The sequence below is a fragment of the Amborella trichopoda genome, chromosome 3 (genome assembly GCF_054954075.1).
Source record: "Amborella trichopoda isolate Santa Cruz 75 chromosome 3, AtrichopodaSantaCruz75HAP2 v2.0, whole genome shotgun sequence".
NCBI lineage: Eukaryota > Viridiplantae > Streptophyta > Magnoliopsida > Amborellales > Amborellaceae > Amborella > Amborella trichopoda.
The window spans coordinates 32,592,916-32,619,507 of record NC_142338.1 but is presented as its reverse complement, the minus strand read 5'-3'; the positions used below and the strand labels follow the sequence as shown (position 1 = coordinate 32,619,507).

The 26,592-nt window shown below is 37.4% G+C and overlaps 1 protein-coding gene across 32 annotated transcripts in view; it reads left to right on the top strand.

The window, feature by feature from the left end:
- The first annotated feature begins 739 nt into the window (after nt 1-739).
- RST1 (ARM repeat superfamily protein) overlaps nt 740-26,592 on the top strand; it is a 71,269-nt gene continuing 45,416 nt past the window's right edge. For 10 of the 32 annotated variants that reach the window (XR_016052424.1, XR_016052422.1, XR_016052423.1 and 7 more), the window contains exons 1-11: nt 750-1,237; nt 1,447-1,728; nt 1,975-2,058; nt 2,239-2,512; nt 6,244-6,494; nt 12,541-12,721; nt 12,848-13,035; nt 13,140-13,240; nt 13,883-13,958; nt 14,783-14,914; nt 15,007-15,088. Coding sequence is in view for 23 of the 32 variants with exons in the window: in XM_088862433.1 (XP_088718559.1) it covers nt 848-1,237; nt 1,447-1,728; nt 1,975-2,058; nt 2,239-2,512; nt 6,244-6,494; nt 12,541-12,721; nt 12,848-13,035; nt 13,140-13,240; nt 13,883-13,958; nt 14,783-14,914; nt 15,007-15,088 (2,041 nt within the window). In the remaining 9 variants the exon portion in view is untranslated. Of the gene's footprint in view, nt 1,238-1,446; nt 1,729-1,974; nt 2,059-2,238; nt 2,513-6,243; nt 6,495-12,540; nt 12,722-12,847; nt 13,036-13,139; nt 13,639-13,882; nt 13,959-14,782; nt 14,915-15,006; nt 15,089-26,592 lie in introns of those variants that run through there. The other 22 variants (XR_016052421.1, XR_016052420.1, XM_088862430.1 and 19 more) reach the window with 6 other exon arrangements.

The window sequence follows — 26,592 nt, the reverse complement described above, 5'->3', positions numbered from 1 at the left end:
GCAAGCTTTCTATGCTTCCCCTACAACATAGAAGTTCGATCCTCCCCTTATCCAACCGTTCATTCTGAATAGAGGGCTAAGATTGCCCCAATCACAATGTCATGTTTCTACACTATTTTATTTTTAAATTTTTTTCTATAAACTATTTTCACACCAAATTTTGGACGTCCATTCTTTTATTAAACTCGCACTAGCAAAAGATATAAAAAAAATATTTTCAAATAAAATAAAATGATCAAAATACCCTTGAAAGTTTCAAAAGGCATTTTGGTCATTATATTTTATTGAAAAAATATTTTTGATATTTTTTATAGGAGCACCCCAATGAGAAGATGACACTCACCAAATTTCATATCCATACAATTTGTATATAAAAAAACTAAAACTAAAATACTTTGAGACATCGAATCTAAGATCAAACAGTGAGTAGCTCTCTTGATCAAAATTGGATGGTTGGATGGTAGGGGGATGATAGAACTTCTATGCTATAGGGAAGCCTATAAACCTTTCCCATTTAAAAGGATATCCTTAGGCATAAATCAAATCTTTGAATCTATTTTTTCATTAATTTTCAAATTCATTTGAATGTATTTTGTTTTCGTCTAGTGTATTTTTATTTATATTTGATTTTATTTTTTAAACATTTTTTTTGAGCGCCCGGCTACAACGGGCGAATCGGCCGGTTTACCGGCCATTCGATTTGGCGAACACGGATTACTGGTCATATTTCCAAGTCCATTTTCTCTACTTCGAGATCCTTCCCCACTTGAACCGATCACCAAGGTCCAAGACCCATTCGCAAACCACCCATTCTCATTTATACTCCACAGCTATCAATGCTTCAGTAATGGACACTTATGGTCCTCTTATCCAGAAAATTAGGGTTCCTCAACCCTCTCTCCAACGACTTGCAGTGATTTCTATTTTCCGAAAGCTCAGATCCTCTGCAAGTAAACTCGATTTTCAGTCTAATACAAGCAGGGACGCTCTCTATAACTGTCTCCATTGCGAAGAGCTCGCTGTTCTGGACCAGACAGTGAGAGAATTGTGTCTTTTGGTAAAGGATGGAATATTGGAACCTCATTTAGCTTTTCAAGAGCTTCTAGCCGGTCTTGAGGCCTGCAATGCTCGTTCACTTAGTCTTTTTGTCAAAGGAATAGGGCTTCTTTGTCGAATTGCTGTTGAAAAGGAACCATCATGGCTTATCGGCCCCCCTGATCTTCATCCATTCGTTAAGGTAGGTTTTTGTTTGTAAAATAGTAATAATTCTAATATTCGTTGGTTTATTCTGACATATATTGCTGAATTCTGAGTAATTATGCATAGATACGTGGTGTGATTTGGTTTATATTCCATTATTTAATTTTGGGGTATTCGAGAAATGAAATGTTCCCGTTGTAACATCAAGCTAATGGTCTCTAACTTTAGTGCATTTCTATGCAACAGGTGTTTGGTTGTCGAGTTGAGGTTCACAATGAACTCATACAACAGTTAATTCTGCAGATTTTGCACATGGAATCATTGAATTCCAGAGATGTTGTCAAATTCGTGAGACCATTCTTGATGCTTACTGTTCTTCAAGCTTCTATTTCAAGTGCTTCGTCCTTCTTTGTGAGGCGATTGTTGTCCACTCTGGCATCATTAGCTTGCTCTCTGTCCTCAGAGGGGCTACCCATCTTCAAGACTCTTATAGAATCCTTGAAATATTTCCCTTGGGAGAGTTCAGAAGTAAGTTCACCTACAAGTTTAGTGAACATTGTGTTTAATCTCGTTCTACTACTTATTTAGAACAGCAAGTATACTCTCACACATATGTATATGTATGTGTGTATAAATTCGTTTATGCTATGTTGGCTACAAAAACCCACAACATAAGTAGATTTTTTCTCTCGGGAAAAAAATCCTATGATTGTGGCAGATATTATTATCCAATCAAAAGTAGCTCTTTTATTCCTTCTTTGTGTTTCTGCTCAGGATTTTGCGTGTCTTATTGCTTGTGCGGAAGATTTGGTGGATGCATTTGAAGCCATATTGAAGCAAATGGCTGGCTCTGAAGAGGTATTGTTTTTTAGCACTCTAACGTTGGGTTTGGGTTTCGTTTTCATGTCTTTCTCTGCTTGTTTACTTCAAATTTTAATTCTTCAAACTAGTTCATGTTTTTCTTTATTTTGCTATTGCTTATTTATTTTTTAGGTTTTCATTCTTCCCATCACTGTGGTTTTGTATCTGTGGTTGCAGCTGGTAAACGAAGCACAAGCCCTTGGGACAGATTTGATGGACATTCTTTTATCCTATAGATATCCTTGGAAGCTAACTATTGGGATTGAGCCAATTATGGAGCTATCAAAGCGTGTTGTACTCATCCAAAAGAGTTACACTTTGAGTTATTTACCTGATTTCAGTGCAATTGTGGCATCTTTGTTCTGTATTCTCATTGCAACAGAGATTGAACATGAGCAACTCTCAATATTGAAACTTTCCACTTTACTAGTGAAATGGAGACATGAAAGTGGTATGTTGATTTTCTCTTTAATTCTTTGGGCTGATAAGGAGTATTGCACACAAATTTATGTATATTTTTGCATGTAGCTTGCTATCCAATTAGAATAAGGGGCTTTTTTTTTTTTTTTTGGTAAATGGCATCCCCGTTCATATTTCTTGCATTTCAGTCGGTTAAATATAACATTTGTTGTATTCTGGGTATTTTCCCTGCATCTTGTTCTGCTTACACACTTTTGTTTGATTAGAAATATCCCTCATGAACATTTTTAATGCTTTATTAAATGAAAAATGTTTTGAGTTCATTTGGGTTATTTTTCCTCAAAAGCATAAAACTGTCCAACTTTATTGATTCGTCGTGTTTGAAGATAATTTCTTTTTTTTTTGTCAAAGAATAATTCACTAAGCAATTGTTATGTAAGAGCAACAATAAAAGGAAAATTTAGTTACTTTAGGTTTTTGCCAATATCCCCTGGACCTTGCCTGTTCTTGATTTTTCAAGATAATCTCTAGTTTGGGATTCATGATGATTAGCATGTGTTTCAATGGTGGCTCTGATTTGGGTCATTTGGATGGAAAGAAATAAGAAAATATTTGAGAACTAAAGGTCACAACTAAGAGCTGTAGAAGATGGGATCAAAGCCCTGGTATCTTTTGGGCATCCAAATGGAATGATTTGAATGCATTGTTGGCCTTTGACTTCATAATGAACTGGAAAAACGTTACTGCATTCCACTCCTATGTCAATTCATCAATCGAGCTGATGGTTGCCTCTAGAACTTGGAATCATCAAACTGAATTATGAATGGTATTTCTATGAAAACCTGGAATCAGTGTTAGCTTTTTATTGAAAATGTGTTTTGACAAATTTCTAGATTTCCTTAGGTGTTTGTGACTATTATTTTTTTGTTAAGCTTTTATTGTTCCTCTCTGGGCAGTTAGTGCCTTTGGGCTCGATATTGCTTGGAAAGACCCATTCGATTCCATATTATGAATTGCAAATTGAGTATCAAAGTTATTGAACTACAATACGTAATCAAGATCCAAAAGAAAATTTGCTTTCTGGTTATTGCTTTACTTGTAGTATGATTTTATCATGACATGAGCCTGAATTATGTAGTTTTATGTTCCTAGAGCTATAATTGCTGAAATTTTGTGCAGATTTTAGTTGTTAGAAATGCCTTGGAGTGTGCGGTGGTGGGGAAGCAAGAGTTAATGGTTATTTAGTGTAAATTTCTTAAGAGTTGAAATTTAAATGTTGGATTTAGGGGAGAGAAGACGTCATCATTATGGATTTCCTTAAATTTCAAATCAGGTGTTTTGTACTAGGGCTAACCTATGTGAAACCCTATATAACCTATACACTCAAATTTGATTATACTTCCTTGGAAACCTTGTTTGTGACCTTCATTTTGTTGCTTTGACTTTGGGTTGAAACAATGAAGTCTATTTATTGAGTATACTCGCTTTACTATCCAGATATTGTATGGCTCGCAAATCCACTAATTGAAATGCAAAAAAAGGTGTGGCTATGTGGAACTCAAGGTATTAAATTAAAATTTTTTTCTTTGACTTTTATTCCAAATACCTGAATTCCACTTACATGATCCACAATATGTTGCTGTTGCCTAGATACAATCTAGTATCGTTATTTTCATTGCCAAGTGAAATAGAAATTATCTAGGACCTTTAAACTAACTTCCACTATAGTTTTTAGAACAAAATAAGTTCTTGAATATTTATAGAAAATAGGAAATACTATTGACAATTAGTTAAACTACTGGAAAGACTTATTGGAAATGCATATAGTTACCCTACTAGAAATTGTTACACCCCACACTCGATTGCTTGATTGATGGCATACTTTTACTCCTTATGAGATAGGGAAGCTTTATAGGCAATATTTATTCTTTTAGGGTTTTAGAGAGAAAAAATAAACTAGGGTTTATAGAAACCCTATAGGAACAAATTAGGATCGAACTTGAGAATCGATTTTACTCTAAGCTGCACATACCGCTGCATCCTTAAAAAAAACAACAAACCCTAGCCCAAGGGTTTCATGTTCTACCATATTTTTCTTTCACTTTGGGTGGTGTGAATAGAAAAATAGTGGAGAGAGAGGGTGGCGTGAGAGAGAGAGATCTCCCTTTTTTTTGTGCGCGAAGGAAAAATAGAGAAGAGGGAGAATTACGGCGTGAGGGGGAGAAAGAGATCTTAGGGCATGAGAGAGAATCTTGTGTTATAATTTGGGAGAGAGGTTCAAATAGCTTTGTAGAAAAAAAATCTCTCTCTCAAATGAAATAGGATTCCTTCTAAGTATTGCCTCATCCAATTTCCAGCTAGATCTTTAGGATAAATAGGAAACCTTTAGGGCAAGAGAGATTTAATCAGAACCACCATCTCAAAAAGCTATTTGAACTTCTCTCCCATATTATGAGAGGAACCTTATCCCTTAAACTTTGACCTAAGTCCAACTCCTATTTAAAACTTGAAATATAATCAATCTATATCATAGATATCCCATAAGGATAGAAAACCAAATTTAATTTGAATTAGATTTTTCTATCTAACTTATTTTAAAAATTGAACCATATCAAGATTGAAACAACAAAATGGGGTGTGCCCCCTTTTACCTAAAAAAGTGGCATGCTAGTTATTACCAAAAAAATCTCGTGCCCCCCCTTTGCATAAAATGTGGTGTGCCCCTTTTTCTTAAAAACGATGGCGTCCATTCTCTCTTTCAATTTTTTTTTTAATAAAGTGGGGCGTACCGCCTTTCTTCCCAAAAGGTGGGCACTCCACTCGCCTTAGAAATTATGATCCAATACTGTTTTCTTATCCAACCCAACAAAAACTCATGTCCCACATTCTCAAAGCAGGGGCTCATGATTGGCTTGTCAAAGTTGGACAATAAACAAGTGGACCATAATCTTGGAATGTGGATTTCAATTCTCCCCTTTTAGTGCAAGTTTAACACTTGTCACTACAGTGAAAAGGAGGTTCTCTCTATGCATAAGTACACGTGTTCCTTTATGGGACTTCTTCCCAGTAAGGCAGCTATCATGTATACATGCCATGCGAAAGTTTGTTGAGGCTTTGGCCCTTGTTCTCACAGGCTTACAACTGCACACTGGATACCACACAGTTCTCTTGGCCTACAATGGTACATAGGATACCACACAGTTCTCCTAGCCTACAAACATGGTTATTGGGCTAAGGGTTTTGGACATGACCGGAGCCATAAACCGCCCTGATCCTTAGTCAATCAACACACACACACCCACTGAAGTGCATATTGTCTTTAAAGGCTACAAAACCCATCAGAAACATGACTAGGATGCATTTTTATGTTCGGATAGCAAGGGAGTAACGAAGATACTTGTATTAGTCCTTTTTTCTATGAATTAATGCTTTTTGTGGTTGCTAGCACAAAATCCAATTAAGGTCTTTGAATTAGTTTGTATCATTGTAGCCCTTTCTCACTATAGTATTCATTTAAGGTGATGTAGCATCTAAGACAGCTTCTAATTGTTCTTTTTGTTTTTTTATTTTTATTTTTATATTTAGAGGATATGTTGCAATTCATTAAATAATTTGAAAATCTTTACGCCCATTGGATCTTAATCTAATAGAACTGCTTATTTCAATGAATCTTTTGATTCTTACGGTGAGGATTGGTATTGCAGCACATCTTTTGTTGTATTTGACAACAGAGGTGTTAAACAAATCTTTTGTATATTGCAGAATATGTGAGGGGAAGACATGGAGTTTGTTATGGTGAAGAACTTCTGTTTGTTTTACCTATTACTCATCTTATGGTATCTCCCTCTAAGTGCATCAAAGATGCAGCTGCTGATCTTCTTCATGTTTTAGAAAGTGTAGTAGTGGATTTACTTTCTGCACCAATGAACATTGCACTCATTAATGAAGGACCACCTTCCACAAGCAGACCAGAAACTGTTGTTCGAAGACTATTCCGGTACCTTTGGCTTCAGGTTGGTTTTTCAACTTGTGTTGGACAAATTGTTTCCTCCCTACTGGTTGTTTTGTTGAAGTTATGATTTTTCTCACGCATCATTTTCTCAGCTTAGCTTTAATGCAAGTTCTCTCGTGTTGTAGCTTGAGTTTACACTTCGTCTTCCTATTAGTGATGCTTAAAAAATTTCTGGATGATCTGGAGATTCAATAAATTTGGCTTGCTTGGCCTGTAATTGAATCCTTTCACTCCTGACTCTGGCTTACCAGGCCCTTAGTCCACCGTACTCCAACTTTACGGTGATTGGCTAGTCCATATTTGGCCTGTATGTATTTTAATGAGGAACTCAATTAGTTGTTTGACTTGCATTATAGATTAGATTCCCTTCCAGGATTTAAATTTTCTTAGTCAATAATATTCATTTATATAAGGTTTATGTGTTGCATGCCATTTGTTTGTTGTAATATTTTTTTTTGTTGTAATATTTTTTTTTGTTGTCCTAGCTCTACGCACAGTCTAAATTTGTTTCCTATTTCTACAGGGTCTGGTGGTCACTTTAGTATTTCTTTTATCATTGATATTTTAGTGCGAACATCAAAACTATCCACATTATTTGAAAATATTAAAAGTATCATGGAAAAGTTATCAATATGGTTCAGAATCTTTAAACTACACAATTGACATCCCAGTTCCCAAATTATGTTCTTCTTACACCTATGATAGGCAGGGTGTTGGCCACAAGTTCCCTTCCCATTTGGCAAAGGAACCTAAAGTTTCGGGAAGACATAACAGAATGTGTGGAAGTCCATCCTTTTCCAGCTATGTGATTTCTTTCTTACGATCTCCTTATATGCAAATTTGGTTCATGCGAGAATATATAGCGCTGTAGAACCTGTGTGAAAGAGCTAAAGCCCTTGCTATGATCGAGTTGGCACTATCCATGACATAGACGTATTGTCAAATGTTCTTTAATTCTACCGACAGAACAAAAACTGATGGTTAATTAAAACAAGTGTCATATTTTTTGTGATTTATTTTTAATTGTGAATTTTATTATAGTATTAATTTTTTGGTCATATAATTTGCAAGTCCAACGATGTTGTGGATCGGCTGGCGAAAGAGGGCGTTAGAAGACATGGTCAGGCTGCTCATACTGGATCCACTTTCTTTTTTGCACTGGACCAGTGAACCTCTATCTAAAATATTTTGGGCCTTTCTCTTTTCTTTTTGGCTCTGTACTTCTCGAGGTGGAGGGGCAATTTTATAGGCCCTGTCCTTGCCTCTTCCTTGTAAATCTTTGTTAGGGGGGAATTCTTATAACCCAATTACTGTACTGGGTCTACCGACCTATTTTTTACCAGGAGTCCCATCTAGAGGGCACTCCAGGAGGATCACTATACTGTAATCTCTCTTTTACAGCAATACAAATGTTAACATTTCTCAAAACAAACTTTTGAATGATCCAAAAATGATGTCATAAAAATAAAATAAAATTTAACTAGACATGGCATTGATGATCTTGTTAATGATATAATCATGTGTGCATTAAACATCTTTGTCTTTACATGGGTCAAACATTGTATTTGGACCCTACTTATCACAGGACAAATTATCTAGTTTCTTTTATTCTCATGGTTTCTTAGTAGCCCTAGATGGGACTCTACAGTAAGCTGTTTTCAAGAGTTTGTTATAAGAGAGATGGTACCATGATTTCTTGGTAGCATTAGATGGAACTCTACGGTAAGCTGCTTTTAGGAGTTTGTTACAGGAGAGATAGTACCACTTTTTTTTTTGGGTAAGTTGGTACCACTTACATAGGGAAGATTGAGTACTGACAGCAAATTAAAACAGGACGATGCTGTAGAGCTGCTGTGCTTGTGAGTATATAGAAAACAATTCGCTTGACTTGTACTACAATATAGACAAAAACAAGCCAATACACCTTGAAACTTTAATACACTTTGAAATTACAACTTGTAAAAATAAATTACAGCAAGGTCACTGCAACTACATTGAGCTATTGACTTTCAAATACATTCATTTGAGAAGATACAACTCAATTAGGGGCCCTTGTACATGAAGAAAACAAGTTACAGAAGGAGATCATCAAACTGCACATGAATAGTATGGATTTGAAATTTCAGCACCACTCAAATTGACAAAGCAAAATTATATATCAATGAACTCATAAAAACTCATCACAACATGATCTCCATTATATGAACATACATATGCTCAAGTGTGCAATACAATGTGAGCATGGGAAGCCAATTGGAGCTCTCGGGTGCCCGGTTTACGACCTTGGATCTTAGCTATGTGACATTGGGTAACATGCGATGCCATACCTAAACATTGGGCCAATATCATCATCTGACATGTGGGAAGCCCAGCATCTACTGATACACACTTAGAACATGGAAGGATTTGCAGAGATCTAAATATTAAATCAAGTGGGAAAATCATGGGAGAAAATTGGGCTCTTAAAACACAAACCGGTTTAATAGAGTTCACAGTTCGGCTCACAAAATTTTAGTATGGTCTCTTCTTAAAAAATCAACAATTCAAGGGATTAGAAAGAAGGTCTAAGTGGCTAATATGATCATGAAAAACTCAAAGAAATATTAGCCAAAACTACTACAATGTTCAAGAAAGAAAGCTCATAGAAACTATGTCAAAATGTGCATGGATGAAGCCTTTAACTGAAAGGTATGGCTATGTGGAACTCAAGGTATTAAATTAAGGAATTTTTGTTTTATTTTTGTTCCAAATACCAGAATTCCACTTACAGGAATTTATAATATTTAGATAAATATTATCTAGATATCTCATAAAATGTAGGAAACCAAATCTAATTTAAAGTCAATAAGATTTTCAATAATATTTAAATCAAATACTAAATCAATGGGATATGCCCCCTTTCTCCTCATCTAGTGGCATGGCCCCCCTTTGGTTAACAAATAAAATTTAAGAACAAATATGGGGCTTCCCTCCATTGTGCTGAAAAGGTGGCATGGAGCCACATAAAGCTTTAAAAGAAATATTTTGGGCGTGGCCCACACCAAAATAGTGAGGCATGCCCCTTTATGCTAAAAGATAAAATTAGGGTGTAGTCCCTAGGGTGGTACGTGGTCTCACATGTGATTTAAAGTTTTGAAATTTTTAGAAATACCCTTTTATAAAAATTAACAGCAGAAATAATATTTTAAAACTTTGAAAAATATTTAAAAATAAAAAAAACGCATATAATACCAAAATAAATTATACTAGGAGTGTATTGATACCAATGAGTCAAAATAAACGACAATAAAAGCACTCCACTCACCCCAGAAATATGATCCACAACTGTTATCTTATCCAACTCAACAAAGTCCCATGACCCACCGTCTCTTTACAGGGGCTCATGATTAGCTTGTCAAAGTTGAACAATAAAACAGTGGGACCATGATCCTGGAATGTGGATTATAGTCTCCCTTTTAAGAGCAAGTCTAACACTTGTCACTATGATGCAAATGGGGCTCTCTCAATGCATTTGTACACGTATCCCTATAAAGGGCTGCTGCCCATATGGCTGTTATGTGTATTTGTCGTGCAGAAGTTTGGTGAGGATTTGGCCCTTACTCTCACAGGTCCACAACCGCACACAGGAGATTACACAATTCTCCTGGCCTACAAACATGATCCCTGGGTATCTCTTCGACCTCAACATGGGATGACATACTTCAAACCCTTCTCAGTTGTACCACATGCCTAGGGTCAAGGGTTTGGATATAACCAGGGCCACAAGCCGCCAAACCCGTAGTTAGTCAACACATATACTCCTACCAAAGTGCGTATTCCATTATGCATTCATTTTTACAAGCACTCTAGGCCTTTGAAAGCCACAAAACCTAACATTAACTATATGGATCAAGTGAGATCAATGGTGATTCAAAGGATCAAAGATCTAATTATCAAAGGATGAAGAAATGTTGTTGTAATAAAAAATTTACAGCAATTAGAAACTAAAGGAATCAATGAAAATAGAAAGATCTTGCTCAATTGTTGAAGGCTTGGAGACTAGATCATCCATGACTTGAATATTCAGCTTTGAATCACCATTAATAGAGTAGTATAAGACCTTCAATGGAGTTCATCACTCATCTTAACTTGAAGGAGGATCATAGAGAGAGAAAGGAAGAAGAATTGACTTTGGGTGTGCCACTCAAATGGGAGAGAGATAGAAAAATCTATGCCACCTTTTAAAGAGAGAAAGGTGAATTGAACTCATGTCCATGAAATGAAGGCTTAAGGGGGTATTTATAAGCTTCTAACCTTAAAGTGTGGAGATGCTTCTAAATGGATGAAGCTTGACCGTCCATGTCATCTACCAATGGCTACAAAGAGAGATATGATCCTAGCCCCTTATCCACCATCATGGCATCAAGACGTGTGGTACGGATTGAAGCACCTTTATCCTCCTTTAATTCACTCAAATTTCCAAAATACCTTTGCTCTTTACATTTAATAAAGTTAAAACCAAGATGGAGGGTATATCCTTATGGTACTTCGTCAAAAATTCCTGCAAAAAGCAAGTCTCAAAAGTCCCTACTATTTTATAAGATCATGTGGGGCTAATGAAATCATGCCACCTAAGCTAGGTGGTTAATTGCACATTTACTGTATAGCCTTAGGGTTATGCGTGTAATTACAAACCCTATACCCCTTTTAGAATCCTCTGCACATGTGCATAACGCCCTTGCTTTAGGCATGGAACATATGCCAACACGTTGGATCCCCCAAGCCAACACGCGGACACCCATTGGCTATTTGGGTGTCCCGTATGGGTTTCGGGGACTGTTCTTGTTTGTCCTTTCTCTCAAACAATTTCAGAAAATAGATTTTCTTGCCCAGAAAAATCCAGAAAAATTCCCATAAATCCATAGAAATCATTTTAATGTTTTTCCATCGAAATAAATCATTTTGGAATTTTATTAAAAAAAAATCATTTTGGCTTTGATTAAAAACATTTACAAGGGAAATTAGGATCCTTGGAGTTGAATTATGAAATGGAGCACTCCACTCAGCTAGACTTGGAATCCAAGAGCCACCTTCTCAGTATTACCCAACATACTCATAACCCACAATGTATAATTAGGGGCTCATGATCTCAGCCTATCAAAGTCAAACCAATGTGTGACCCTGAATTCCCAATTATAAGTGGATTTCAGGTGCAACCCCTAGAGGACATGCACACACAAGTTGCCGGGGTTCTTCTCTTGGCACATGTGCATAACTCCAACTAGTGGATCCTTGGAAGAGAGGCTTCCCACGCATTGCGACTGTATATGCACATGCTACGAGAAGATACTAGGAGTCAGGGATTTAGGCCAATGTCCTCTATTGGCCCTAAACATGTCGTACAGGGTTTTTTATCATCAAGCTCATACATAGAGTGTATTGCCCTGGCTCATACCAAGATCTTAAAGTAGTGTTGCTCTTTTACTCCTATTGAAGTTAAGAGCCATTGAAAATGTCGAATTTAAGGCTTTGAATGGACATAATTCCAACAATGCTTGCTTGCAGGTTTCGTTGGGAAAGCTTCTAATGTATGTAGCGTTCACTAATTATAGACCCTTAATCTGTAATATCGGTCTGAGTAGCAAAATGGCAATGGAGAGTTATGCTGACTACACATTGTGTTGGTTATGACAACGTGAGAACTTTGGGATGTTCTGAAAGCAATAAATGGAAAACTTCAACATGTTGAGAGGACATCTTAGTTTACTTATTTGGACTAAACCATGTCTTGCTTTTGATTTTGACCAAACTAGTAAATAGTGGCATACTGAAATACATTTTATCAAGGGAAATATTGAGGTATAAAGTACTTACTTGATGAATTGTCAATATTTTGATGAATTTGAGGGGCATTGACAAATAATTGTTCATGATTATTAGTATCCAATCGTAATTTATTTGTCCATTTTTTCATTGAACTTCTAAAAATCTCATATAATTTGTTTCTTTTTATGTGTCATGAAATTTTAGTCTGAACCTTTCTTTATATTTCTTGTTTTGTGTATCAGGATCATTCTTATTCAGCTGATGTGTACTGTCTGCTATTGACTTGCAAATCTCAATTCAAAAGTAATGAAATTCCGGACAAGATGAAGTCTTGGTTAGATCAATTGAGGTTGTACTGTCTTGGTTCTTCTGGAGGGTTAAAATCTACATCTGTCTTTCAGTTGCAAGATTACCAGACAAGAGGTTGACTCTTTATTGTTGCTTTGGAACTTTTTGCTTTCGGTTGGCTGTATCATTGGTCTAAAATGGTCTCTTTTAGCAGTAGGATTTTTGTCATTAAATATTGACTGCCTTGGTCTCCTTTTCTAGGTATGCCTTCATTGCTTGGTGCTGTCGCCTCAGCTTTAGTTATGCACCAAACTTTGGGCTGCCCTGCCATTGAAGCTTTGACTGCTATTGGGATGATGGAGCCCAGATTAGATGTTTCACTGTTACTTGTCACTTTATTCTATAGTAAAATCTTGTGCACAAACTTGAGTAACTCTAATGAAGTTCTGGTAGGATCAGCAGAGACTTGTTTTGTTTCCCTATCTCATTTCATCTGTTCCAATTATCTTTTTGTATGCATTGATGCTGACATTTCGAACTGCATTATGTGCAGGTCAAACTTCTGGGTATGCTTCCATCACTGGCATCACATTCCTCTATGGTACCACTTATCATCCAGACTATTTTACCAATGCTTCACAGGGATGCCAAACCGTATGATATCTATCTATTGTAATTCTGTGGCACGTCAGAGGGTGGCTTAGCATATAAAAGATGGCATCTCAGAGATAGATTGCTTGTTACTTTCATTTTATCAATCGGCTTCTTTGTTTCCACATCAAAATCTAAGTTTCTTGTGACTAAAGCATCACTGTTCTATAGCATGTGTATTGGGATTGGTTGGCAATTATTTTTCTGTAGGTTTTTCTTGAAGGTCTTTTGCCTGGGGTTTACTTCCTTCTTCTAGGACTCTTATTTTGCTGTAATATCTTTCTTGCTTCCATTTCTTTTTTTTCCTACTTGATGTGCATGTTTGTGTTTGCTATACTCCTGAGGACAATTGGAGGTAGTGGGAGCCTAGCTCTGTTCAACTCATTGATTTGCATACACATGTATGTACCTACACACTCATTAGGTAGTTTTTGGTATGTGCATTTGTATATTTAGATGCCCCCATTGGTGACTAACTCTCAAATATTTTCTTACATTATCACTAAAGTCTGTTGGTTGCATTTATACATTATGTAGTTTTTGGTATGCATATTTGTATATTTAGATGCTTCCATTGGTGTCTAAGGGACCCTCAAATTTTATCTTCCATTATTTCTAAAGTCTGTTGGTTTCATTTACTTGCAGAATATTAATTGCAACATCTGTTCGCTTGCTTTCCAAGACGTGGGAGGTTTCAGACCGTGTCTTTGCACATCTACGAGTAGGAAATTATTTTCTTTTCTACTTTGAGTAATGCTTGATAGTCTTGGACTGTGCACCTCTAGTTTATATGGGAATTTAAACTTATGTGACAATTGATGGAAATGTATGCAACATATGTTTGATTCTGCTATTTGGGACATGTGTACATATTTGGTTGTTCACCTGTAATTTTTCATTTTATAGTTACTATTTATTTTTTCACTTTAGGAGGCTTATATTGTTGTCTTGCTCCTCTTTGTGCTTTTTATCATCTAGGGGCCCTAGTGTGCTTTCCTTTTTGGATTGGTCTTAGTTTGCCTTAATGTATACTTCCAGTGTTTGTGTTTCGTCTCACTAGAGCTCTCGTAAGATTTTTGATTCTCAATGGATTCACACATTATCTTATCTTCCACTTCCACCAATTTACGAATGGTCATCTTTAATTTATGGCCAAGTGCAAAGAAAACCATGGGTACAAATTACATTCTTGAATACTAAAAGTTCACTCCCATAAATATAGATTTATACTTAAGTGCCCAAAACATATGATATTAACTATGTTTACTCAATCCATTAGAGCATTCCATTTTCTCCATTTTTGAACTTTGGTTTAATCTACCATGCGATGGTACAAGGTAGTGAGGTGCTTGTGGTGGAATGTGAGGTGTGTGTGCTATGCTGTTATATCATTTAGGCTATGTGGTTATCTAGTTAGCTATGATAGAAAGTTACGTTCTTTTTTTCTTCTAGTTTTCTTTCATGCCCATTATTTGTCTTTATATATGTTTCCACTAGGTTTGATGCTAGCATGCTCCTTACAGCTATTTTGCTTGGTATGTTCAGGGTGCCTTGCTTCCTACTGCTTTTGCAGATTCTGCCTCGGAGAGGGATCTAGGTATAAGCCTGGCTGCTTCTGTGCGTGATGTTTGCAAGAAGGATGCTGACAGGGGTGTTGACATTATCTTATCTGTTTCCGTGAGTATCCTTTGAATCCCACAAATAAAATGATAGCAAGTTGTGTCATGTTTGTCCCACTGTGGTCATGTATTTTGTTTTGCTTTCTACAGGCTTGCATTGAGAGCAAAGTTTCCACAGTCCAAGCTTTGGGTTTGGAGAGCTTAGGCCATTTGTGTGAAGCTGATGTAGTTGGTAGAGCTTCACAAACAATTTCCACATTTGTTTTCTTCGGTGGCAATTTTTGATGATTTTATAAGATCTGATCTGCTAGATTGTCAAACGTTTTAGGGAGAAGGATGAATACTCCCTCTCTATAATTATAATTCCAAATAACCCTTGGGTCCATGGATCCCTTCCAAGTTAAAAGAAAAAAGATGTTTAACGCCTTCCTAGTTTGGGATGTTTAACGCCTTCAAATTACAGTATTTATCCTTTTCTTTTTTCTAATGACCCCATCATTCAAATGGACTTTGGGATGCTGCACTTAGCCTACTTGTGAGATGAGAGAGAGAGAGAGAGAGAGAGAGAGAGAGAGAGAGAGAGAGATCTGTTCAAGGGAGGTAGAGAAGAAAGGGTTCACAGGTAATGGAGAGAGGGGGTGGAGCTTTTCTATGGTTTGGATGATGAGGTCGTTACAAAAAAGAAGGAGAAGTATTGTCATTTGGACTATGAAAAAAGTAGGGAGGGGGTAATAGGAAAGGTGTGGCTATGTAGAATTCCAAAGCATAAATTCAAATTTTTTTCTCGTTTCTTATTAATAGTTGGAATTTCGACTTACAATTGCCACAATACAATGCAGAAATAGAAAATAAACCTACTACAATATAGCATCTTTAATTCTTACTGCCAAAATAAAACTTCATTGAAAATTGAATTCAAGCTTACAATATGAAAACAAGAGTCCTTTTCCAGGTAGAAATCCTAATCCAAATAGGAGTTCTAATATAATTAATACTTCTAAACCAAATATGAATCAAGAACTAAGATAAATTGATAAACAAAAACCCGGAATGACTTATTGAACCTTTGCCTAGGGTTACCCCCTTAGGTCTTAGCATACCCCACAACCGATCAGCGAACCGATGGCGCACTTGATCCTTGGGTCTTACAGAATCCATTGAACTGGGAAGCACCTCTAGAATAACCTCTAACAAACAATGCGGCTCAAAGCATGGGCTAGGAAATTAGGGTTTCCCTGATCCTTTAAACCTTTGGGGCATACCACTATGTGGCACCACTCTTTAAGGTGAGATGGTAAACAAATTAGTGCCATCTATTCCTGAAATCTGCCTTCATGATTAGGGAGGAATCTAGGAACCTTATCTCTTGAATCTTTGACTCCTATTCACTTCGAGTTAGACTAGAACTAGTTCTTCCATAGTCCCATAAAATTTCGACTCTTACTCGCATAGAAATGACTTTTAATATCTTTAGAAATCAAAGTCAGCTTGAAGATTCAATTCAAAGTCATAGGAAAAGATTTCGAACCAACAAATCCCCATGGAATATTTCTAAAGATTTCCGTAACAAACAGAGATATTTCTTCAACAACTGGGGCGTGCGGCCAAAGTGGGTCCCGCGTCCTACCTTGTGGTTCCCACACTAGTGAGGGTTGGGCCCTTGGCCGCCCCCTCCCACTAAAAATGAAAAAAAAAAACAGTTGGGTCCCACGTAAAAACAATGCCCCCCACAAATTGAAGACATTACAACATTGCTTTTTTAGGGGATTTCTTGCAACAATATAATTTCAAAAATTCAAAAAATATTTAAAAATCGTAGGAGCATAAATTAAGCTGAAAACAAAGGGAAAAGCCTTATAGCCCCCTTTGATTGCATTCACAAATAAACTCTCAAGTACTATGGACCTTTGAGTTAAAAGAAAAAGATATTTGTGGGGTTTGTGGCTTTTAAAGCCCTTGAAAGTATATAAATATAGTGGATTGTGCATTTCATTAGTGTATGTTCGATGACTGGCCACGTCATGTCTAAAACCCTTTCCTTGGCTATAAGCACCTCTGTTGAGGGTTTCAGGAGGGTCATTCCTTGTTAAAGTCCGAGACATAGTTACCGGAATCTCTCTTGGGATCCCGTGATTCTAGTTCGGAAACCCGTTTCCGCGTTTCCGTTTAGGAAACTCCACGGAAACCGTTTTTTCGAACCTCGGAAACTCGATTCCTTTATCTCGAAATCTCGATTCCATACCTAGGTGGGAACCTTTTTTTAGAACATAGGAAACTCGATTCCTTGATTTCGGAATCTAGATTCCTCACATATGTGGAAACCTATTTTAGGAACCAAGGAAACTCGTTTCCTTACTTTCGGAATCTCAGTTCAACACTTCTTTTAGAAATATTTTTCGGAACCACGAAAACTTGATTCCTTAGTTTTGGAATCTCGATTCCTTAATTTCAGAATCTCGATTCCTTCATTTGGATATCTCGATCCAGCAGATCTAGAAAAACTTGACCCCCCCTAAATGTGTGTAGATACTCCCAAGCAGATTGAATCTGGCTTCCAGTGTAGTTTAAATCTTGATTCCATGATAACTGTTACACGATTCTACATGTAATGAAACTCGTTTAGTTAGGGTTTTAACTTTTGAATTATCTACCGTATAAAACGTTGGTTTCTTGTAAATAACAACCACGGAAGTATGTTTTTTTTTTTAGTGGATGTCATTCGGTGGCATGTGTAGTAGAAGGGGTATTATTATTTATAAAACATGGATTTTAGAAGGAATTTAATGAGATTGTGGTGCTTTTTTTATTTATCTTTATTATGTTTCTTATATTTTTCTTTACCTTGTTCATAGTTATGTGAATTGCTTAAGTGAACATGCACCATGTCTCGTCTTGCAACATTGCTTAGTGTTGTACTACCGGTTGCCAAATGGTTATTAATAATGTTATTTTTACTTTTTTTTGCCTGATTTAAGTGCCTATAAAATAATGTTCCTTATATTTGCAGTGATATAAATTGTCTTGGTTTCTTAAACTTGCTCATATGTTATGTCAAATTATTTAAATGCCTATAGAATAATGTTTCTTATATTTGCAATATGTAAACGGCCTTTGTTTCTGAATCTTGCTCATATGTTATGTGAATACTGAATGTAAAGTGGTATTTGAATACTGAATGTAAAGTGGTTGTTAATAATGCTAATTGAATGTTTTGGCTTCTAATTTAAATGCCTATAAAATATTGAAACTTTTTATTAACATATAAAGCAACACACATGGACTGATAAATAAAACTCTAGAATTTGTGCATTATGTAATAAAAAAAAGTTACAATACTTCATAATAGAAAGTGAGAGAGAGATAGAGAGCAGGGAAGGAGAGGGGGAGGGTGGCTACGACTTGTTCTTTCTTCCACTCTTTCGAGTTACTGCGAGGAGCTTTTGTGTAATGGTAGAAACTGTTGGAGGAACTCGAACTGTAGGAGACGCTCTTGGGGTAGAATATGATGGTTGCACTATTGGGGCGATGCTTGGTGTAGTCTGGCTGAGGACGTGCTCGATGGTACCTTCAGTTGCCAATACATTGGGGTGACTTGGAGTTCTAGGTGGCTCTCTTGAAGTACCCGATGGAGTGACAGATCCCAAAGGCAGTGCATACACAACTCTGTCATCATCAACATCGAGGCATGCATCCAACGATTCGAGAGCCACTATGTCATCCTCGAGATGATCATCTTCTGGATGAGAGTCCTAATTCTTATATTTCTCTTTATAGTCTGCTTGCAATCTAATCAATAGTTTGTCATTGTAATGAACATGCACTAATGATTCAGAACGATCCGCATTCAGCCGATTTCGTTTAACATTGTGTATGTAGCTATACGTGCTCCAACATCTCTTTGCACCCGAGGAATTAGCACTTTGTGTCAACACCTTCACCGCAATTGCATGCAATTCTGGAGTACCACCACCATACATGTCCCACCATGACACTGCTTCCATAGAACCCTTCTCAGCAATAGATGCAGAGAGGGCGAAAACCCCTCTTATTCCAAGGAAATCGCGAATTTGTTGCCGCACCCTTCCTCGTTCCATATCATCTGGAATCAGTACATCAAGGGTTGTGCGGTAACATGCAGAAACTTCTGAGTCCTGGTGGGGCTTCATCCTCCTTTCACCCCAGGTGCTGATGTAGCCAACCACTCTCGTGAATAATACTTAGGACTGAGAAGGAATGCCAAACAATGCAACGGAAGATTTGACCGGTCCCAAATGAGCCACGACTAACGTCTTCCTTTGAATAACACAAGATCATCATATAGAGCCAGTGCAATTTCCCCCAACATAGTATCCATGCGCTCGTATGCATCTCCCACGACAGCTCTGTCGCTATCAGCAAACTTTATTGTCTTCCATTGGCCTTGAAAAAGACAATATCAATTTATTCATCTTCCAAAATTCATCGTCCATGATAGTATCACGTATGATACCATGTTGGTTATCTGATGTGCCTCGTTTCAAACCTTCCTACTCATTACCCAACACTAAAGATGTCAAGGTGACTCTCACTTCCATCAATCTTCTTAGCATGATATAGTGATACCCGAACCTCGTCTTCTTAGCCTTAAGAAGTTCTAAATTAGAATGAGTCCGAAGAATGTACAGGCATCTTGTATGATTACAAATGTACTTTACCACTGCTTTTGCTTGCTTACAATGCTTGCGAACGAAAGCAAAAGATGGGTTTCTCTTATTTTTGTCAACAATATCCTTCATTAGCAGACTCAAAGTACGAGCCAAGCAACCCGACCAAAAAATGTGGGAATGACGACATTGAATTATAGTACCTGCGCCTTTGCAATTGGCCGCATTGTCGGTTACGACTTGAACCACATTATACGGTCCAATCGACTATATGGATTTTAAAAGGATATCGGCAATCACTTGACTAATCTTTTTCAACTGATGAACAATCAAAGCTATTAATGAACATGGCCTTCCCAGCTGATACAGCCATGACATTAATCAAAGACTCGTTCTTAATATTACTCCAACCATCAGATACAAGGGATATACCATAACTTCTCCACTCACTCCTAACCGCACCCAAAGCTAGATCGATCCTACTTCTCTCTTTGACATAGAGAATTAGTTTAAGTATGATGCTTTCTAAAAGTCACCACAATAAAAAAAAAAAAAAATGTAATTTCTGTTCTTTCATCCTTGCATAATCGCATTCTCAACCCCATACCCATCAATATCGATTACCGTCTCCCCATGGTTTGAATCTTTCCCTCCCCCCACTTTGGATTGCTCTCTCTCCCCTCAATTTGGATCTCTCTCTTTCTCTCAATGGGTTATAAAACAAAGAGTAATCTATATTAATTGATGATGTCATCATTAAAAAAGTTGATGACATATCTTACAATTTAAGCCACATTAAATAAGAGTCATTGCATGAACAATAAAGTATAACAATAAAGTATAAGTCATGCACATGTAAACTACAAGAGAGTGAAATAGAGAGAAAGGGGGTAAAAAGATGTCTATTAGTCACAAAAAGCCCATACCATACATATTTGACCACAAAATATACCCAATGTCTATGTGGTCCGACTAGCCCATGCAAAAGTATAGATCTCCATCAAATCTCATAAAAACCTGAAAAGAGGAGGCCAAGGGGAATGGCATGAACCGAGATTAAGCAAAAAAAGTCCCACAATTCATGATTGATGCTTAAAAATACCCCAAAATACCCAATCAAAGGTTAGAGGTTTGCCCAAGTACCCACACTCCCCACCCAAAACACAATGCCCGAATAACACAAGCTTAACCCCATCCATAACGCCCTAAAACATTGTTAGCCTAACACAAATATGGGCTACATGGCAAAACTAGAACGAGGCTAGTAGTACTGACCTACTGATCCTCTTCCATTAACCTATGGATGACCCCACTTGTTTCACCTTGCTCACGAAGGAGTGGTCGGGGACAAACGGGCATGACACTTGTGCGATCAACAATTAAGCGTGAAGAAATATCGAATTGGGCATCACGAGCAACCCAAAAAGAAGATGTCCATTGCTCTAACTGGGAGGTTAGGCTTAAAATCTCATGTTTTAAAAGCGATATTTCTTCGTTCGCTCGTTGGGTATTGGCAACTTCTTCCATTAGCCTAGTAGTTAAGTTTGTATTTCAGACCTAAGGTTTTCCTCAGGAGTTGGGGTCAAACCCTACAGCTTTAGCGTAGATGTAGGCTTCTTTGGCGGCAGATTGCTCTGCCGCCTTTCTTGTAAAGCATTGCCCACCATTAAAGGTGCGCCCTTTAACAACTACGGATGGCCTAAAACTACGGCATTGACGGGTCCTTGAAATTTCTATGCTATAAACTGGTAAAGAGGGGTCCTCCTCGTTTTGCGATTCTTCTTGGAGAAGATTTTTGAATAAAACATTATCGAAAAAGGGCGGAATTGGTCTGGGTTGCCGTGGTGAGCGAGCCCGATGGCGAGGACGAGATGGCCCAATTGACAAGGCCGCATTGCAAAGATTTTCCATTGTACCTACAAAAAAAAGGGCCAAACCAATAGGGTTCTTTATAATGAATATTTCAAAATTAACAAATACCATGTGATATATGCATTAACATGCAAATATCTTAGGGGCTACCTCAGGTAAGCTCTGAGATACTTGCAATTGCAATTAAACACATATACAACAAGGTATAATACAACATGCATGACACCGAAAAAATGCTATCAAACCAAGCACAAAAAATACTAAACAGCCAACAAGACATAATATACTAACAAACCAACATATCAAATAAACAGTAATAAAGCGGTCTCATACTCTTGAGTTATTAAGAAACAGTAATAAGCATAGCACATTAAGTAAACAGTCCTAGTCCTCAAGTGAAAATTGAGGGGCTGCAAACAATCTAGTATTGGTAAAAAGAGGAGTGGAGCTCCTCAACTGAGTCCTCTAGAACCTCGGCACCACGTACAACAGCCTGCACGTCTACATCGTTCTTATCAAGCCTCACACTAAGTGCATTTAGACGCCGATTGAGGCGCTCATTGTCCTCGTCAAGACGACGATTGAGACGTTCAAACTCTTCCTAGAGGCGCATGAGATCTGCTAAATAACAATCAAACCTCAAGATATAGACCTCAGTTTTCTGAATGAGGTCCTCAGCCTTTTTGACCCATGAAGGATGTCCATCATTTGCAGGAATTTCCATATTCTAGTGTTAAACAAAAGTCAGAAAACATCACAAGGAAAAGAATAACATTAAATCAAAAAACAAGGGACATGTTGCCTATTTTTCTTCATCATAAGGGTGGTTCTACAATCTTCTACTATAGTCCCTCTTAAGAGAATTCATGACTCACATTCCTAGAGAATGTTATCCTTATTGTCATTGTTCAGCTTACTTAACTGAGAAATTGACTAACAAACATAACTTACCATGTCAAAGAGAAATGTTGTGCAGTATACTGAACTTCGATAGTGACTCTAACAAAAACAATACTTTTCATGAGTGATGTATTATGATTAGAAACTCAAAAAAGCCATTTGCATTAAGGGCAACTTCATAATATTTCAAATCTATCTCGTTAGAATTGCAAAAAAAAGACATTGCATTACGCAGTTCTTAATTCGAATTGAAAAAAAATACTACACAGATTGTTAACCAGTTCCAAAAAGCAATAGATACATAAAATGAGAAACATAATACGCATGAGCAATTAAACTTAAAAAACCATAACAATTGCAGGATATTACGGCTCTGGAAATTGAGTCGATAGAATACAATTTCATTCTTGAAAAATTTCACTCTTTCCAAATTAAACATCTCGGCCAAATGCTTTAGAAAAAACCAACGACAGAGGCCATGCCAAACAAAAGTGCAAAACTAAAAGATGTAAAACCCATGGTGATAGTTAATTCAGATTGTATAGGAGAGGTACGGAAATTTGCAGTTCTAACAGAAGGATTATTGTGACGGCAATATAAAGGAGATGAAAGGAAGCAAAGTATTGAGTCAAAAACAAAAACGACAATCTCATATGCATTACACAAGGGGTAAACTATACCACAGATCCCTTAAGCAATTTTCTCACTGTATAAAACAAAATACACATGATATTTGTTTGCCACTATCACATTTTTTTTAACAAAACCTTACCACAGAGCCATTCAAGATTGCTCACTTTAAAAAAACCCAATAACCATGATATTATTCTCACATATCACTAATTGTTTTATACCAAAAAAAAAACAAAACCACACCATAGAGCCATTAAGCATTTTTCTTACTCTATAAAACCAAATCCACATGATATTCTATACCCCTAACACTTTTCTTTTTTATTTAAAGATTGCTCACTTTAACAAACCCATTAAAGATTACACAGTGGTTACTCACAGAGCCTTACCACAAAGATTACTCTAAAACATTTTCGAAAAAGAAATAAACTGTTACACAGAGATTACTCATGGAGCCTTACCACAGAGATTACTCTAAAATATCACGAAATTTTTTATACAAAAGAAATAAACCATACTCTAAAAAAACCCAATAAACATGATATTATTCACCCATCCACATGATAATCTATACCCCTAACAAGGCATACCTTAAGGATGTGGTGCTGAGGTTGCGTTCACCTTCCGCACTCCGGTGAAAACCTGAATATGGTGTTGCAGGGGTTGCTTCGATGCTCTACACTATGGTCTCGAGAGATAGATGGAGGAGGGACGGTGGTCTCTTGAGAGAGGAACCGATAGGGGAGGGGTGGTTGTCTCTTGAGAGAGAGATAGAGGAGGGGTGGTGGTCTCTTGAGAGAGAGATAGTCTCAAGAGACCAATAGAAAAAGTGGTGTGATAGAGAAGGTAGAAGGGAGATGTGATTGAAATGATGGATGGGGGTTTTATCAAGGCATGAAGAGGGAGGGGCATAAGTGAGAGAGATTTTGGAAAGATTTTCATGATGGCTTCATTAAATGAAGCAATCATGTAATATATAGACAGATCCGGTTGTATGGTTTTGATCGGTCGGATCAGTATTCAGATTTCAGACCCAATTCGATAATATTAAATTTAATATCAGTAAGACCCAGATCGATAATATTAATATTTAAATATTATTATTTTATTTTATTATTATATAAGATTTTATCAAATACAGTACATATTATAATACTCAACTGGGTCGTATGGGTTTGATCGGGTCGGATCAGTTCTCAGACCCAATTCGATAAATTAGATTTAATATCAGTAAGGCCCAGATCCATAATATTATAATATTTAAATATTAAATATTTTATTTTAGTATTATTATTATATTTTATCAAATATATAGCATATTATAATAGACTATCGGGTCATATGGGTATGATCGGGTTGGAGTAGTTCTCATACCCAATTCGATAAATTAGATTTAATATCAGTAAGACCCCCAGATTGATAATATTATAATATTTCAATATTAATATTTTATTTTATTATTATATTATATTTTAGAAAATATATTACATATTATAATACACTACTGAGTCGTATGGGTTTGATCAAGTCGGATCAGTAAGTCTGTAGGGGAACTATTGGACTGTGGACTATGGAGTAGTGATCCACTCTATCCATGGGTGTCCAAGCCACATGACCTACAATTGGTGTATGGACACCATACCAGTGGACCGTAATTACAGTGTCATATTTTCCATCGTCTATTGTACACTTTACGTCTGTAGGGGAGCTGCCGGACTGTGGACTATGGAGTAGTGATCCACTATATCCATGGGGTGTCTAAGCCACATGAACTACAATTGGTGCATGGGACACCATACCAGTGGGCTGTAATCACAGTGTCATATTTCCTATCGTTTATTGTACACTATAGGTCTGTAGGGGAGCTACCGAACTGTGGACTATGGAGTAGTGATCCACTCTATCCATGGGGTGCCCAAGCCACATGAACTACAATTGGTGTATGGGACACCATACCAGTGGACTGTAATTACAGTGTCATATTTTCCATCGTCTATTGTACACTTTACGTCTGTAGGGGAGCTAACCGGACTGTGGACTATGGAGTAGTGATCCACTCTATCCATGGGGTGTCCAAGCCACATGAGCTACAATTGGTGTATAGGACACCATACCAGTGGACTGTAATTACAGTGTCATATTTCCCATCGTCAATTGTACAATTTAGGTCTGTAGGGGAGCTAACCGGACTGTGGACTATGGAGTAGTGATCCACTCTATCCATGGGGTCTCTAAGCCACATGAACTACAATTAGTGTATGGGACACCATACCAGTGGACTGTTATTACAGTGTCATATTTCCCATTGTCTATTGTACACTTTAGTCTATAGGGGAGCTAACCGAACTGTGGACTATGGAGTAGTGATGCACTCTATGAACTACAATTGGTGTTTGGGACACCATACCAGTGGACTGTAATTACAGTGTCATATTTCCTATCGTCTATTGTACATTTCAGTTCTGTAGGGGAGCTAACCGGACTGTGGACTATGGAATAGTGATCCACTCTATCCATGGGGTGTCCATGCCACATGAACTACAATTGGTGTATGGGATACGATACCAGTGGACTGTAATTACAGTGTCATATTTCCCATTGTCTATTGTACAGTCTATAGGGGAGCTAACCGGATTGTGGACTATGGAGTAGTGATCCATTCTATCCATGGTTGTCCAAGCCACATGAACTACACGTGGTGTATGGGACACCATACTAGTGGACTGTAATTATAGTGTCATTTCTCATCGTCTGTTGTACGCTTTAGGTTTGTAGGGGTGGTAACCGGACTGTGGACTATGGAGTAGTGATCCACTCTATCCATGGTTGTCCAAGCCACATAAACTACACTTGGTGTATAGAACACCATACTAGTGGACTGTAATTGCAGTGTCATATTTCCCATCGTCCATTGTACACTTTAGGTCTGTAGGGGAGCTAACTGGACTGTAGACTATGGAGTAGTGATCCACTCTATCCATGATCGTTCAAGTCATATGAACTACACTTGGTGTATGGGACACCATACTAGTGGACTGTAATTACAGTGTCAATATTTTCCATCTTCTATTGTACACTTTAGGTCTGTAGGGGAGCTAACCGGACTGTGGACTATGGAGTAGTGATCCACTCTATCCATGGTTGTCCAAGCCACATGAGCTACAATTGGTGTATGGGACACCATACCAGTAGATTGTAATTACAGTATCATATTTCTCATTGTCTACTGTACACTTTAGGTCTGTAGGGGGCTAATAGGACAGTGGACTATGGAGTAGTGATCCACTCTATCCATGGTTGTCCAAGCCACATGAACTACATTTGGTGTATGGCACACTATACCAGCGGACTGTAGGTACAATGTCATATTTCCCATCGTCGATTGTACAGTTTAGGTCCATAGGGGAGCTAACCGGACTGTGGACTATGGAGTAGTGATCCACTCTGTCCATGGTTGTCCAAGCCACATGAACTACACTTGGTGTATGGGACACCCTACTAGTGGACTGTAATTACAGTGTCATATTCCCCATCGTCTATTGTACACTTTAGGTCTATAGGGGAGCTTACCGGACTGTGGACTATGGAGTAGTGATCCAATCTATTCATGGTTGTCCAAGCCACATGAACTACACTTGGTGTATGGGACACCATACCAGTGGACTGTAATTACAGTTTTATATTTCCC